Source organism: Haemaphysalis longicornis, unplaced genomic scaffold, assembly GCF_048455015.1.
Source record: "Haemaphysalis longicornis isolate Haplotype H1 unplaced genomic scaffold, Haemaphysalis longicornis Haplotype H1 scaffold_8, whole genome shotgun sequence".
Lineage (NCBI taxonomy): Eukaryota > Metazoa > Arthropoda > Arachnida > Ixodida > Ixodidae > Haemaphysalis > Haemaphysalis longicornis.
The window spans coordinates 76145914-76159355 of NW_027526445.1; the positions used below are offsets into that span (position 1 = coordinate 76145914).

At 45.5% G+C, this 13442-nt stretch overlaps 1 protein-coding gene across 3 annotated transcripts; it reads left to right on the forward strand.

Moving 5' to 3' along the window:
* Window positions 1–218: 218 nt before the first annotated feature.
* Window positions 219–12788, forward strand: LOC144148730 (uncharacterized). Of its 3 annotated transcripts, none has more exons than XR_013318040.1 (5): window positions 219–311; window positions 1913–2035; window positions 4303–4432; window positions 8365–8554; window positions 12668–12788. XR_013318040.1 is itself a non-coding variant. In XM_077680252.1 (4 exons), the coding sequence occupies exons 1-3, from the start codon at window positions 268–270 to the stop codon at window positions 8548–8550; spliced, it is 360 nt and encodes a 119-aa protein (XP_077536378.1). In that variant the 5' UTR covers window positions 254–267; the 3' UTR covers window positions 8551–8554; window positions 12668–12788. The 3 variants fall into 3 exon arrangements, 1 of the variants encoding a protein (XP_077536378.1); XR_013318041.1 differs by having other exon boundaries at window positions 4306–4432; XM_077680252.1 differs by lacking the exon at window positions 1913–2035 and having other exon boundaries at window positions 254–311.
* The last annotated feature ends 654 nt before the right edge of the window (window positions 12789–13442 follow it).

The following is a 13442-nucleotide window of genomic DNA, read 5'->3' on the forward strand; positions in this document are numbered from 1 at the left end:
GATGTAAGTGGCACCTGACCTTACCGTTCACCGACAGCTTAGGCGTCCATGACAATGCTAGAGTTTTATTTATTTTTAACGCGTTTTGAACGGCGCGCGTCACTCGACTCAGTTGGCCGCCGGCAGGGGGGCAGCGCGACACAGACACACAGACGACGGCGGCGACGTTTCGGCGGCTCGCTCGGCTCCCACCGTCATGGCTGCGTGCAGTGGTTCTACGATTCGGTAAATGCTCAGCGGCGTGAGATTTCTGGTTACGTGATCACTATGGATTTATCTACCGGACGAACAAGTACGGCTGGGCAGTTAAGGTAAGTGAAACGTCGTTTACTAGTCCAGTGTATTTAACGGAGCACTGTTGTCGAGCCGGTGCCGGCCCTTAGGACTGACGTTCTGTGTGTGCAACGTATCGCTCGCGTTGGTGTGCGATATCTATCATATCGGCGTTACGCAGATTTGGCATTTGACAAGCGACCTTTTCCGTCTTGTCACGTATGTAAGCAGCACTTGCTCCAAAGCTTGCGCCTTGGGTTGTGCGAAGTAGAATCATGTGTCATTAGTCAAACTGACCGCACCGAAAACGCTACCGCCTTGTTCTTCGCTATGAGCCACCCAAAAATACCACTTCCCTCCAGCCTCCAGGTTATAAAAATAATGCGTAGCTGTGTAATCGGCTGAGTACTCTCTTTAGGAGAACTGTACACTAACAAAAAAAAGGTAAAACGCGGGGTGTGCCTTGAATTCAGTCTAGAGCAGGGTATCGGAGTATATTTAGGGCCCCCTAGCACGCTCCGCACTATGAATGTTTCAGTATTAATGTGTTCAATTATGAGCGTGAATAGTGTTGTGCGTCCGTCAGCCGCCTCGGGAATATGCATTTATACGAATTTTTATGCGACCAGGTTGAAACATTGCGCGTATCGTGCCTCGTCTAGACGTTGGCGTGCTACGGACGGATAAACAGCGTTGCTGTAACCAAGTGGCCGCTGCCTTGCGCGCGCTGTAGAGGTCGAAACTTTTTGTAAGTGCCATAAAATGTGCGTTCAGAGGGTTTGCCTTCTGGTTCTCCCATGCCCATCCAAAGTATCATATTCCCCGCGAGGCACTCCTTTCATTTCATTCCTAATTGTGAAAAGTTACCTTGCAGAAGCGCAAGTGCTTCAAAAGAGCATGCCTGTTTTATCTGCGCTGGCTTTTTCGGTAGTGATGCGCGGCCATTGCAGTTCTTCTGATAGATACAAAAAAAAAACAGTAGTGTCGATATTTCAGTGCATTTTTACGAAACCAGGGTGGTTTAAATTGGGAGGATCCCTCAAATTCGCGCATCCCGTAGTCTGGGTGCAGATTCAGTGCGTGGAACCCCCAAACTAAAAAAGGGGTTCTCAGTTCTTTCTCATGTAAATAAATGAGCAGCTGCTAAATGTCTTGTGCATTCCATCTGGGAACGTTTTACCTTCAGACAAACTTCCCTGATATGTAAAGCCCAAGTTTTGCACCCCTGTATACAACACTTGTGTGAACAGACCACATTCCCGCATGCCTCTACACATCTTTCGAGTGGCGTAGCTTCTGAATGCGCAGAGCGTCTATATTTGAAAATAAATGTTTGCCTTATCATTTTATTTTGTGTGCTATTATTGTGGTAAATGTTACTGTTCTTACCAATAATTCTCAGAGAAAAATTACAAGGATCATTTGAAATATTGATTGCTGATATTCATGCCCCGTGGGTTTTGTCAGTTACGGCATGTTTACGCTCAGCCTAATGTTGTATAGGAGTGATTTTCATAATCTACCCTACAGTGGGCAAGGCAGCCTGGTGATCTCTGTGATTCTGCATTTTGGGTGCACCAGGTTCGAGGAAAAATGGCTGCGTCTGGCATGTTGGTTGATAATAATCTGCATTTTGCAGGCCATTGGCCGCTTGCAGGCAGAGAAGTTGCTTTGAAGATAAAGAACGGGCACGACGTACTCCCAGTCAATGGACGAGACTTCTCGTGGGACGTTGAGTGTGTTCGGGCCTAGTAAAAAAATGGTGACCACATTGCTTTTCTGCAGTTGTGAATTGTCTTGCATTATGTTCCTTCAATTTCAGTTAGCTGAATTTGCCTATTTGAGTTTAAGGATTGTTTTAAAAAGCATTTGAGCCTTAGTAGTGTTACTACTTTGCTTATAATGTTTTGCCACAGATAAGGTTGACCAATCAGATGGCTAGGTAACATAACGAAGTCTAATTTCCAAACTTGCACCATCTTTGCATGCATCTAGATAAGTTATCACTGCTTTCATCATATTGCTGCCTAGAACTGTTTCACTTTGTAATTAAATGTAACGAGGCTTGGTGTTGGCTTTCGGCTAGCGTGATGGTGTCTGCTTAAGCTGAATTTGCCTATTTGAGTTTAAGGATTGTTTTAAAAAGCATTTGAGCCTTAGCAGTGTTACTACTTTGCTTATAATGTTTTGACACAGATAAGGTTGACCGATCAGATGGCTAGGTAACATAACGAAGTCTAATTTCCAAACTTGCACCATCTTTGCACGCATCTAGATAAGTTATCACTGCTTTCATCATATTGCTGCCTAGAACTGTTTCAGTTTTTAATTAAACGTAACGAGGCTTGGTGTTGGCTTTCGGCTAGCGTGATGGTGTCTGCTTAAGCTGAATTTGCCTATTTGAGTTTAAGGATTGTTTTAAAAAGCATTTGAGCGTTAGCAGTGTTACTACTTTGCTTATAATGTTTTGACACAGATAAGGTTGACCGATCAGATGGCTAGGTAACATAACGAAGTCTAATTTCCAAACTTGCACCATCTTTGCACGCATCTAGATAAGTTATCACTGCTTTCATCATATTGCTGCCTAGAACTGTTTCAGTTTGTAATTAAATGTAACGAGGCTTGGTGTTGGCTTTCGGCTAGCGTGATGGTGTCTGCTTATTTACTTCGGGGTTTGTTCTTATGTTTTGGCACATCTTACAGCTTTTTAAACCTGCAACACCGGTTGAGCAAAATAGTGAGCTTGATGTGCTCAATTTATTATTAGTTTTCTTACCCTGTGAACAGTTCTGTTCCACCATGACCATGCACGTAATTTAACCTCATTTTGAAGCAGAAATATAAGATGTTACAATTGTCAAGTAAAAAAAGATGGAGGTAGTCTTGTAATAGTTGTCTTTATCCAAAAAACGCAGAGGAGAGCCGTCACGATACCACAGCCCGAATTGGGAGGCTAAGAGGTGTTGACGTACCTAACTAGCTTGTAATTAATATGGAGCTATAACTGAAATTAGTTTTATGCATGACTAGGATGGCATGCACTTAATGATGGCTAAACGAAGTTATCTTTAACCTTTTTCTTCATGTGAGTGACCGCAAGCCTTTGAACTGTAGAGAACAAGTTGCCAGTGGGTTATTCAGGATTAAGTGTTGCAGGTTTCAGGTTTCATATTTGAGCTGATGGGAACTGAGGGGCTCTTGGCCATGGCACGTTTTTTTATTTTTTCAAAGCAAGGCTTCTATGGGCTTCATAATCACCCACGGCAACTTAAATTACTAATGTGGATGTGTGCCCCCTCTCATTGAATGGTTAGTCTAGCAGCAGACATCACATCTGGAAGTGCGGTGAAGCATGGTGATGGTGATGAACAGTAAAAAAGGAAAAAAGAAACATCAGATGGCCCACCATATTTTCTTTTTTCTACCGGGCCTCTCTTCATTAATGATCTCCACGTGTGCTCTGCTGGTTCGTTATGTCAGGGTGACGTGGGCATCGAAACAAACATGCTTATTCTCATCTTAGTGCTTAGAAAGCTTTTACTGCTTTCCAGCTCTGCACTTTTTCCTCCCACTTGTTTGGCAGTTCCAGTTAATTAGTACATGTGGACATAAAAAAAAGCTGGCGAAGAATCGGACAAACATATTTGACGCTGATCACGCTGCAAGCAAATGGCTACCAATGAGAGAGTAGAGGAGAATAACCTTTGCCGGCAGCAGGCTAGTCTCGAGAATGTGCACCTGCTTCCAGGGCTTTGTCGTAAAACAAATTGGTGGCACATGTGCGGTGACAGTAGAATATGCTACTAAGCTCAAGTGCACTTCTGTCCTGATAATTAGTGCCTTCTGGTGCACAATGCAACAATTATTGCCCATAATAGCATTGCTTGGAGCAGCCAGCTAACCACACGGCTGACCATTTTTCTTAGGAACCTACGTGGACTTTCAATGCATTGCATTGGGCCTTTATGTTTGCATTTGAACTGTTTCAGTATATTGAGCCTGATCCTCATTTGTATCTGCTTTTAGCAGTTGCAGTGCCGGTGTGACCACCACCAGGTTCGCTTGCTGGAGGAAAGGTGTTGCTGGAGCTGTGGTGTCCCCTCTTCCCTTCCTCCCTGAGCCAGTTCTGAAAATGTTTGCAGCTGTAGATGGGCAGGTAAGCAGAATTTTTTCCCTTGTCGTTGCTGTACACTAATGAATCATAAGGAGCCAAAAAACCAGAATTTAGCCTGCAATTTAAATCTCGGCAGCACTTTTCTTTTAACTTACCACTTCAGCTGGATGCATGCACAGCACTCAAGAGCAAAGTTCTATGAACAGTTATTTCTTAGAAAATATTGGTTCTTAAAGTACAACTGCACTTGAATTTTTGGCCATGCAAGAATGCTGTCTAATAGTCGACATAAAAAGAACGGTAGCGTCAGCAACTGGTTTAAAACCTGATTGCACACAGCACAGACGGTCCAATAAATTGGGGTTTGGGATTTGGGAACCGATGCTGAGAACGGCAGCCGCTCCCGACAGCCTGCAGATACGTGCCGGAAGTGGCTTGTTTCGCACTTTTCTTTCTATGGAAGAACAATAATTTGTCGTGGCTAATTATGTCGTGAAAAAGCAGTGAAAAACGTGTACAGTAAGAAGTGTAACGTGTTCCTACCACACAAGTCGCAGTAGACAATGTGGCCTCTGTACTAGCCTTGGCGCTTCGAGTTTACGAATAGTGGCCTGATTGCAGCAGCTATTTGTAAAAGATGAATGACCTGGTTTCAATCGTGTACGCATAAAAGTAACCCGCACGAAGCAGTGATACAGCACTCCAGAGTTTTACCGTCGCACATTTCAATAGCTGTCCTGCAATAAGCTATTCTATTAACACTGTTTTCTCAGTTGCATGTGCTCGGTTATGGCTTACTTCAAAAGCATTAAACAAAAATTTGGGGTAGATTAGAATTTATTTTAAGAAGCAGATTTGGTTGTTGCGGATGCGGCTTGCTACATTATTGTGTACGCGTAGGCCCGGCCAGAACTGGGAGCGCTGAAGACCAGCCGCCCAGGTGGGCAGTCGTGTTTGATCAGCCATTTCATACTCGTGGTGATGATGGCACTGATGATGATGAGGGTGCTGGTACAAGACTTCCCCCCTGGTGCGCAGTGTGATAAATAGAAATGAAAGCACGTTATGGTCAATCTGCCAGTAGATACTCATAGACACTGGAATGCTAGACTACGAACTGGCTTTCATGCAGCATTTTTCTCCCATGCGCGCTGTTTGAACAGTGAAACTGTTGTAGCTGGCTGTAATGTGTGTCGCTAATGCGTTTAAAATACCCAAAAAATGCCGAGTGCTCGTGAGCGTGTGCCTCGAGTAACCGCCAACTGACCCCTGCATGCAGAGTGCCTTTAGCAAAAAAAAAAGCAAAATGTTGGAGGAGTGCCTCGGGTTGCCTAGCGACCAGCAACGCCACAGTTGCTAAACACCTGCTCCATGAAACCTCGACGCAAATCGAGGAAAGCAGCGCATGCGTCGTGCATGTAAGCGCACCACTGCGCCCCAACTGTTGTCAAGTGGCGTATGCAGTGCTCGTCAAAAGGACCACGACGATATTTTTGCATATGATGACTACCACTACCACAGTGCAAAGCATCGCGGAACATGTAAACAGACAATTTCAAACTTGTACAAACGTGTGCTGCTGCGTTCTGCAGCGTTCGCGTAGAAAGAAATCCTGCAGCTTCACTATGGCTCAATCCTTGCATGACTTAGTGCAGTGAAAGAAGCCAAATGTCGGTGAAACATTAACATTAATCAACTTAATTAGCATCCCAGACACCAGACCACAAAGCCAAATGGTTGAGAGCAAAGGAGTTCAAAAAGTTCTTTAGCAAACGATTGTCCCTCTGTGCTCTCCATTACCCATCGAGCTGTATTAATTGATTGTATCGTGTATTCGCCGACGCTACAAAGGCGATGAGGCACACTGTAGTGGAGGGCTCGAGATTAATTTTGACCACCTGGGGATCTTTAATGTGTGCCAAAATCTTGGAACATGCACGCACTTATGCTTTTCACCTCCAATTAAAAAAGTGGCCACCGCACACATTGGGCTTCATTGCAAAGTTGGTTGGCACGCATACGTTGTACATTCTTTCATCACTGAGTGGTCATTCCTCTTTTGGGGTCTAACGACGACACCGAGCAAAAAAAAATTGCTTCCAATCCACGCTTTGAAGGTGGTTGGAAAGCAAAGCTGTAAACGACACCCACAACAATTGCCCATGCCGTCACTTGAATTCACAAACGTGGCAGTGCAAAGAGTGAAACCACATATTCTGCCAGCCGTTATCTGGAATTCACGGGGGCGGCGTCCCGATTGCAGCAGTGTTGGCCATGGCCGGGCTAGAGTGCCGGACGCCGCCGCTGTATCCCGGCCGTGCGTCAGCAAAAAGAAAACGGTGACGAGCGTTTTTCTAAGAGTGAGACAGCGGAACCTCGTCATTCTGATGAGCTAGCTAGGGGCTACACCACCGCACGACACAAGCGCAGACACCGAAGCAATTCGGCATGTGAGCTTAGTGATTCCCATTTATACCGATAACTAGTTAGCTTAGTAAGGTTGAGAATTGCGAGAAAGCTGAGGGAACTTTTATAATCGCTATTTATCAGATCCTGTTGATTCTTTTGCCTTCTGTAATGCCTGTTAAAACATAACCAAATTTGTATTCAGTAATTTAGAAAACAAGAGTCCCATTTGTGGCAAGCACTGCGCAAAAGGTAGCGTTTCTCTAGTGACCAGATGTCTGTAAAGGGGTCTGTACATTTTGTTTTCCTGCCCTCTAAACCAATCCTTAACGTATCTTTGGTGTATGGCCACTTAATTCTGTCGGATCTGGGTTACCCAGGAGGTGCTGTAGAGCAAGTTAGAAAAGTCGTGTGAAGGAAGCGTGCAATGTACGCGAAGCTGCACAAGAACAGGCCCAAACAACCGTCGCTAAAGCAGATGACAAAGCCAATGGAATGGTTTAGCCAACGTGCCCGCCGGGGTGCACAGCTCCGAAAGCAACTCCGGCGTTCGGGGAACGCTGGGTAATAGCGCCCTTTGCCGCTCCATCTACACAGTGCTCCATGAGTGAAAAGGGCCCTCCTCCTCCTCCTCAGCCACGTTGGGAGTTTCTTGTTGCGCACTCCACGAAGAAACCGTTGGCTGGTAGAGGCAGAAAGCTTTCTTTTAAAACTTGTCCGCATTTCAAAACAACTACACATAATACTTGGCCGAGTTTCCAAGCATAACCAGGCATAATCTTAGTTGAACCAAAATTAAGCTAGGTGGGGCGGCCGGCTTTGCTCTTTGCCCATCTACGCGCCACTAGGGTAAAATTGGCCGGGAATCCAACCCATGCCCTTGTGCTCGGCAGCGCAACGCCTTAGCCACTGAGCCACTGCAGTGGGTGTGTGTTATCTTTTGGCCTACCAAAACTTCAATAGTATAGCAGCGCAGTGGTTCGCAGCCATGACTGCCCCAGTGACCCCTTCTTGGCTTGCGAAACAGTGGGGACCCCACGATTGAGCATATGTTGATCGGTGTCATTATGTCAAACAATTTGTACTTGTATGTACAAGTCTTTGAACAGTTATATGCTGCCTTAGGTAGGCCTTTTTATCTCTTGTCATAGCTGGCATGTTGTGCGGAAAGAAGGTGTTAAAATATGCACTATGCAGAGAAACTAAACATACATGTAATGCAGCGAGACCACCTTTTTGCATATCAAGAAAGTTCTGGCAAAATCGAGAAAACAGTGGCAGGGGAAAGTTTTGAAAGAGGCTTCACGGACCCCTGAAGTGCTCTCGCGGACCTGCGGACCCCCATTTGAGAACCAGTCGTATAGCATGTTGCAGAGCACGACAACATTTATTTGATCAAATCTTTGGATTTATGTGACCAGTAAAGTTTGGTTACATTATTTAGCTTTCTAATAAAGTAAGGTACAACCTCAACACAGGATATAGTACTTTATACCTGATTCAAAGAGCGCAAGTTGATCAGTTGGGATTTTAAAATTAATTGCTTTGTTTTCTAATTGCAAGTGCAGATTGGTCCAAATGTGGATGTGCCTGACGAAAAATGGACGTGGCTGATGCGGAACACATCCTATGGAGACTTCTGCCTCGATCTGGCAACCCTACAGAAGCGGCGGTACAGGATGGACGGGGCAGACCTTCTACAGCATGGCATGGGCGATAGAGAAGACAGCATCTTTCATCAATGTGGAACTTGAAAAAGTATGTGAACATCTATATTATCGTGCGCTTTTTAAAAAAATAGGTCAAGATTATATTGTCAATTCATGTAGTATTTAGAGCATATAAGATGTTTCCAACTGGCTGACACGCCGGTTTTGAGTTGGTATTTTTACTGGGGAATAGGTATTAATTACAGAAAAAAACCTGTTCCCAGCTCTTCAACTTGAGTTCAGGCTGAGGGGTAGTTTCTAGTTAAAAAATGGGAGGGGACTTCATACATTTATGATTGTGGGAAACAACACGCTGGAAAAGAACAGGACAACAAAAAGGGGAAGAACACTAGTCCTGACTCGAACTAGTGTTTATTAGGCAACAGAAAGAATGCGCATATACATGCAACTACGCACCTGCACAGAGGGAGAAGAAAAGACGGATGCAGCTTTGCATAGGATAATGTGCTAAAAAGACGAGAAGTTGGAAGAAAAGGGGTGTGGAGAGGGGCTGACAAGTCACGTGAGCATATGGCCAACTAGCTTTGCTTTTTTTTTTTGTTGGACGTAATCGAGGTCTGGCTTACGCAGTCACCTTTATAGACCATAATTGCCTGGCTCTCCCTGGGCGCAGCATTTTTCCGTGATCAGTATGCTGCCATGCAAGCACTTTGTGGGGGAATGTGGGCACGCCAGCTGCCGCCCCCGCAGCGTGGCATCGCTCGCATCGTGGACTGCATATCGTGCGTCTCGTGTGGCTTGAAAATTGGTAAGCGCCTTCCCATTTGATGTATCATGCCACAGTTAGCTTGTTCACCAGAGAGCACATTCAAGGAAAACGAGAACTAATTCTTATGCGAGGCTTGACCATGCTGCACAGACTGTGAATGCAGTGTGTGGCATGTTGTTTTCGACAAAATCATGACTTGTGTGGCTCTATTTTGTAGTGCCAGACTTCTTGATGCCCACTGTTGTACCCGGGTTATTACAGCCGCTTGCTTTCTTTTTAAATATCACCTCCAAGTCACCATGCCCTGCGTGAAATACACTATGTATGGAAGCTACCCGTTCAAGCATGACTGCGCTGCTGTTGACTGCACTAACAACCAACACAACTGCAAAGTCTTCATGCAAGAACTAACCCATAGAAATAGGCGTATAGATATCGTACGATGGTGCAAACACAGAGAAGCATAAGGAAGAAAAGACACAGAGCTTGCATGTTTTTCCTTCCTTCTGTCTGTGTGTTTGCACTGTTGTACGAAATGAACTTAGCCAACTCCCCCAATTTAATACTTTACTCAAGCGTATACATGTGCGAAGTCTATAAATTTTCTGGAGGCTTGCAGCGCTGCGCAAATGGGTCTTCATGTTGAACCGAAAGTACTTCCTATCCAGCAGCTTGGCACGAGCCGCAAAAAAGAAAAGGTGTGGCACGCCAGTTTAGAAAGCCCGTTTATTGACCTAAATGCAGTTGCAGTCAGAAACTCAGTTTTTCTAGAAGTTAGCTGTGTTTATTTTACGAGGCCAAGGTCTGCGAAAATCAACCCTTTGCTTGCGTTGCAGCACGGGTATGTGAGAAGGGCGAGTGTGCAGCTAATCCCTCGAGTATGGCAAAGTCACCTACAACAATTGACCACAAAAGGGTAGTGCAGCAAAATAGATCCTCACAGGCCACAATTTGAGCGAGAATGATTGACAGCACGCTTGTAAATACCCAAAGTCAGCAATGGACGTCAAGGGGGTCAGTAGCAGGTTTCTAGAAGAAACATGCAGCCACACTTTTTTGCTCTTTGTGCCAAACTGCTTGATTCAGTGTTTTCAGTTCAGCGTGATGACCCATTTGCACAGCACCGTGAGCCCCAGGAAAATTTATAGGGTGATTAGACTTCATGTAGGAGTAAAGCAGTGAATGACACACTTGGAGTGAAGTAAGGAAAAATACGCAAGCGATGTGTGTCTTTCTATTATGCTATGTGGGTTTGTCTCGTATATCTATACGCTATTTCTTCAGGATATTTTTGCACTAATATTTTGTGCTTGCATTGCTTGTTAGTGCAGTCAACAGCGGCGCTGTCACACTTGAACAGATGGCCTCTGTGCATGTGAATTTCTGAGCACGGGACTTGAACGTGGGAATTAAAAAGACGGCAAGTAGCTGTAAATACCTGGGTATAACAATGCACATTAGAAAGACTGGCACTACAAATTGTGGGCTAACGTACGGGATAGCAGAGGACCCCGGCTAGCTTCGCTAGAGAAAGTGCTACGAGCCATACACTAGCCCTGAGGAATCCGAAGACTCGCGCACGGGTTCGGGTTTCGCGCATCGCATGGGGTCACGAAGAGGTCATGGCTCACGCGATGCGCCGGCCGCCCAAAATGGCGGCTCCTGGTTCGCGAAAGCATGTGCAGGCGAGGCGTAGGGAAACACAGGTCCCCACAAAATCGAACCACACAGTTCGTGATTTTGACGAGAACGCGCAACACCCTTCATTCACGACTTGCGACACGCTGTGACACACTGCATCTGTGTGCAGCGTGGTCAAACCTGGCATAAGAATTAGTTCTCGTTTTCCTTGAATGTGCTTTCAGGCAGTAAGCTGTGGCATGATGACACATCAAATGAAAAGGCATTTACACATTTTCACGCCATATGAGACGCACAAAATGCATTCCAACGTGAGCGGTGGCATTCGGCTGGGGCAGCGGCTGGTCTGCCCGCAGTACCCACAGGAAGCAGCCGGACGGTGCAGCCCAAGGAGTGCCGGAATATTTTGATTTATAAAGGTTAATGTTTAAGGCTTCTACTATATTCCTAAGCATCCGATTTCTATGCTCGAAGAGCCCCTCATTATCACCGAATCGAGGTTTGCATGCACACTTTTCTTCACTGTGCGGGTAAATTTGCATACGTGTGATGTTTTATCGTCTGTGGGTGCTCTTTTCAGCAGCTCCCATATGCCCCACGTACACTGTTATGCAAGAGAGCAGTATCTGGTAAACGACACGCATTTTACAAGGCACAAAAGCACGCGTGTGCTTGACTTTGGAAGTTGTAAAACTGGCGTTATGTGGACGCTTTTTGTTCACCAACGAACAAAGCCTGCCTATTTTGTTCTTAGCTGAGAAAAGGATTTGCACGCCATATCGAGACCCCACATTTTTCAGCCGATGTGCCATCTTGTGCATGTAGGGCATGACCGCACGTTTCACGAGTTCCTTTGCTGAGTTGTCTTGCCGTACATGCACAAAACGGCACGCAGGCAAAAAATGTGGGGTCCCTATATAGTATGCAACCCTTTTACTCAGCTAAGAACAAAATAGGCCGGCTTTATTTTTTTCATTGGTGAACAACAAAAAAACGTTCACATGGTGTAAACACACGTGTGCTTGTTGCCTTGTAAAATGTGTGCCGTTTACCCAATACCGCTGTCTTGTGAAGGAGAGTACATGGGGCAGGTGGAGCCCTTCTTAATTGTAAGACTAGAAGCGCACTCGGGGACGATAAAAGATCGCAGTACGCAATTTCACCTGCAACTTGCAATAAGTGTGGGTGCAAACCCTGTTTCGATGATAGCAAGGGGCACTTCGAGCTTAGAAATGGAATGTTTAGGGAGATACTAGAAGCCTTTTACGTGAACATTTAAAAAGCTGACTGCGTAAGCCACACCTTGATTACGCTCCACAAAAAAGAAGCCAATATTGTCGGCCATATGCTCAAGTGATTTCTCAACCCCCTCTACACACGCTTTATCCTGTGTTTTCTTGTTTTTCAGTGCAATATTGTTTACAAAGGTGCATCAATATTTTCTTCTCCCTCTGCGCATGCGCGCACCTGCATGTGTTTTTCCATTTTGCTAATACAGGTTGCGGGTCAACGCTTGTGTTAGGCCTCTTACTGTTATACTATTCCTTTCCACGCCCTGTGGTTTCAGTATGTTAATGAAAGGCAGAAAATATTATATTTCCCGTAGTTTTTTTTTTGTCAATGGTTTTCACTCGTTCATCCTTAAACCAGGCTGAGTTCATATATCAGAATAAGAAGGCGACTTAAAATGTTAATAAGAAGGAAAGAGGACGTTTTATTGCAAACAAACAAAAAATGGAAGGTCTGTGTGAGTTTCCTTGACCAGATATTTGGCCTGCCTTCTACTTTCAGAATCCCCTGGTGAAATGTGCGTCAACTATGCCCTCAAGTACCTGTGGAGGTTATTTACAGAGGCGAGCCGCCGTGAAAAGAGGGTCTGTGCACAATAAAATGAAGCTGTGGTGTGAGCGCACGGTTTCGCATTACTTTTTCCACATTAAGCAGCAAAAGTGTCCCGGCAGCCACGCATTCTATGCATATTCTGTCAAGACGGCTGCCTTTCCAGAAAAATTCACGACCCACTATTCTCCCTGTGACGTCTATGCCCGCTAGACGGGTATGCCGCCATCTGTACCACCATGCCCCCCAAGTGACGCCTAAGCCCGCTAGACGGGTATGCCACCATCTGTACCACCATGCCCCCCAATAGTGCCCGATAGTGCCCGCCAATGCCCGCCAGCGGCGTGCCCGATAGTGCCCGCCATTTGGCATGGCGGGGTCTCCACTACAATAATCCACTATTTTGACCGGCAGCAGCTTCCGCTATGCCCGGCGTGGCGGGATTTCGGACAGGGGCATTGAACGTTTCGCATTGCCTTGGACAAAACAAGCCTAGTTGTAGGTCACATCTTGATGAAAGCTGTGTGTTCGTAGCTTTTAAGTTCCAAACCGACTGATTCAATCTCGAGAGCGTGCGGAAATTTATACGGCGCCGCTTACGAACACGGTAGATACCCTTAAGTGGGCGCTATGCCAAAATGCAACTAACATGCTAAACGAAGGTGTTCTCAAATTTTTTTCTTTTCACTTCCAACCTTCGCCTCCAAACAACGCACGCGACAGTGGC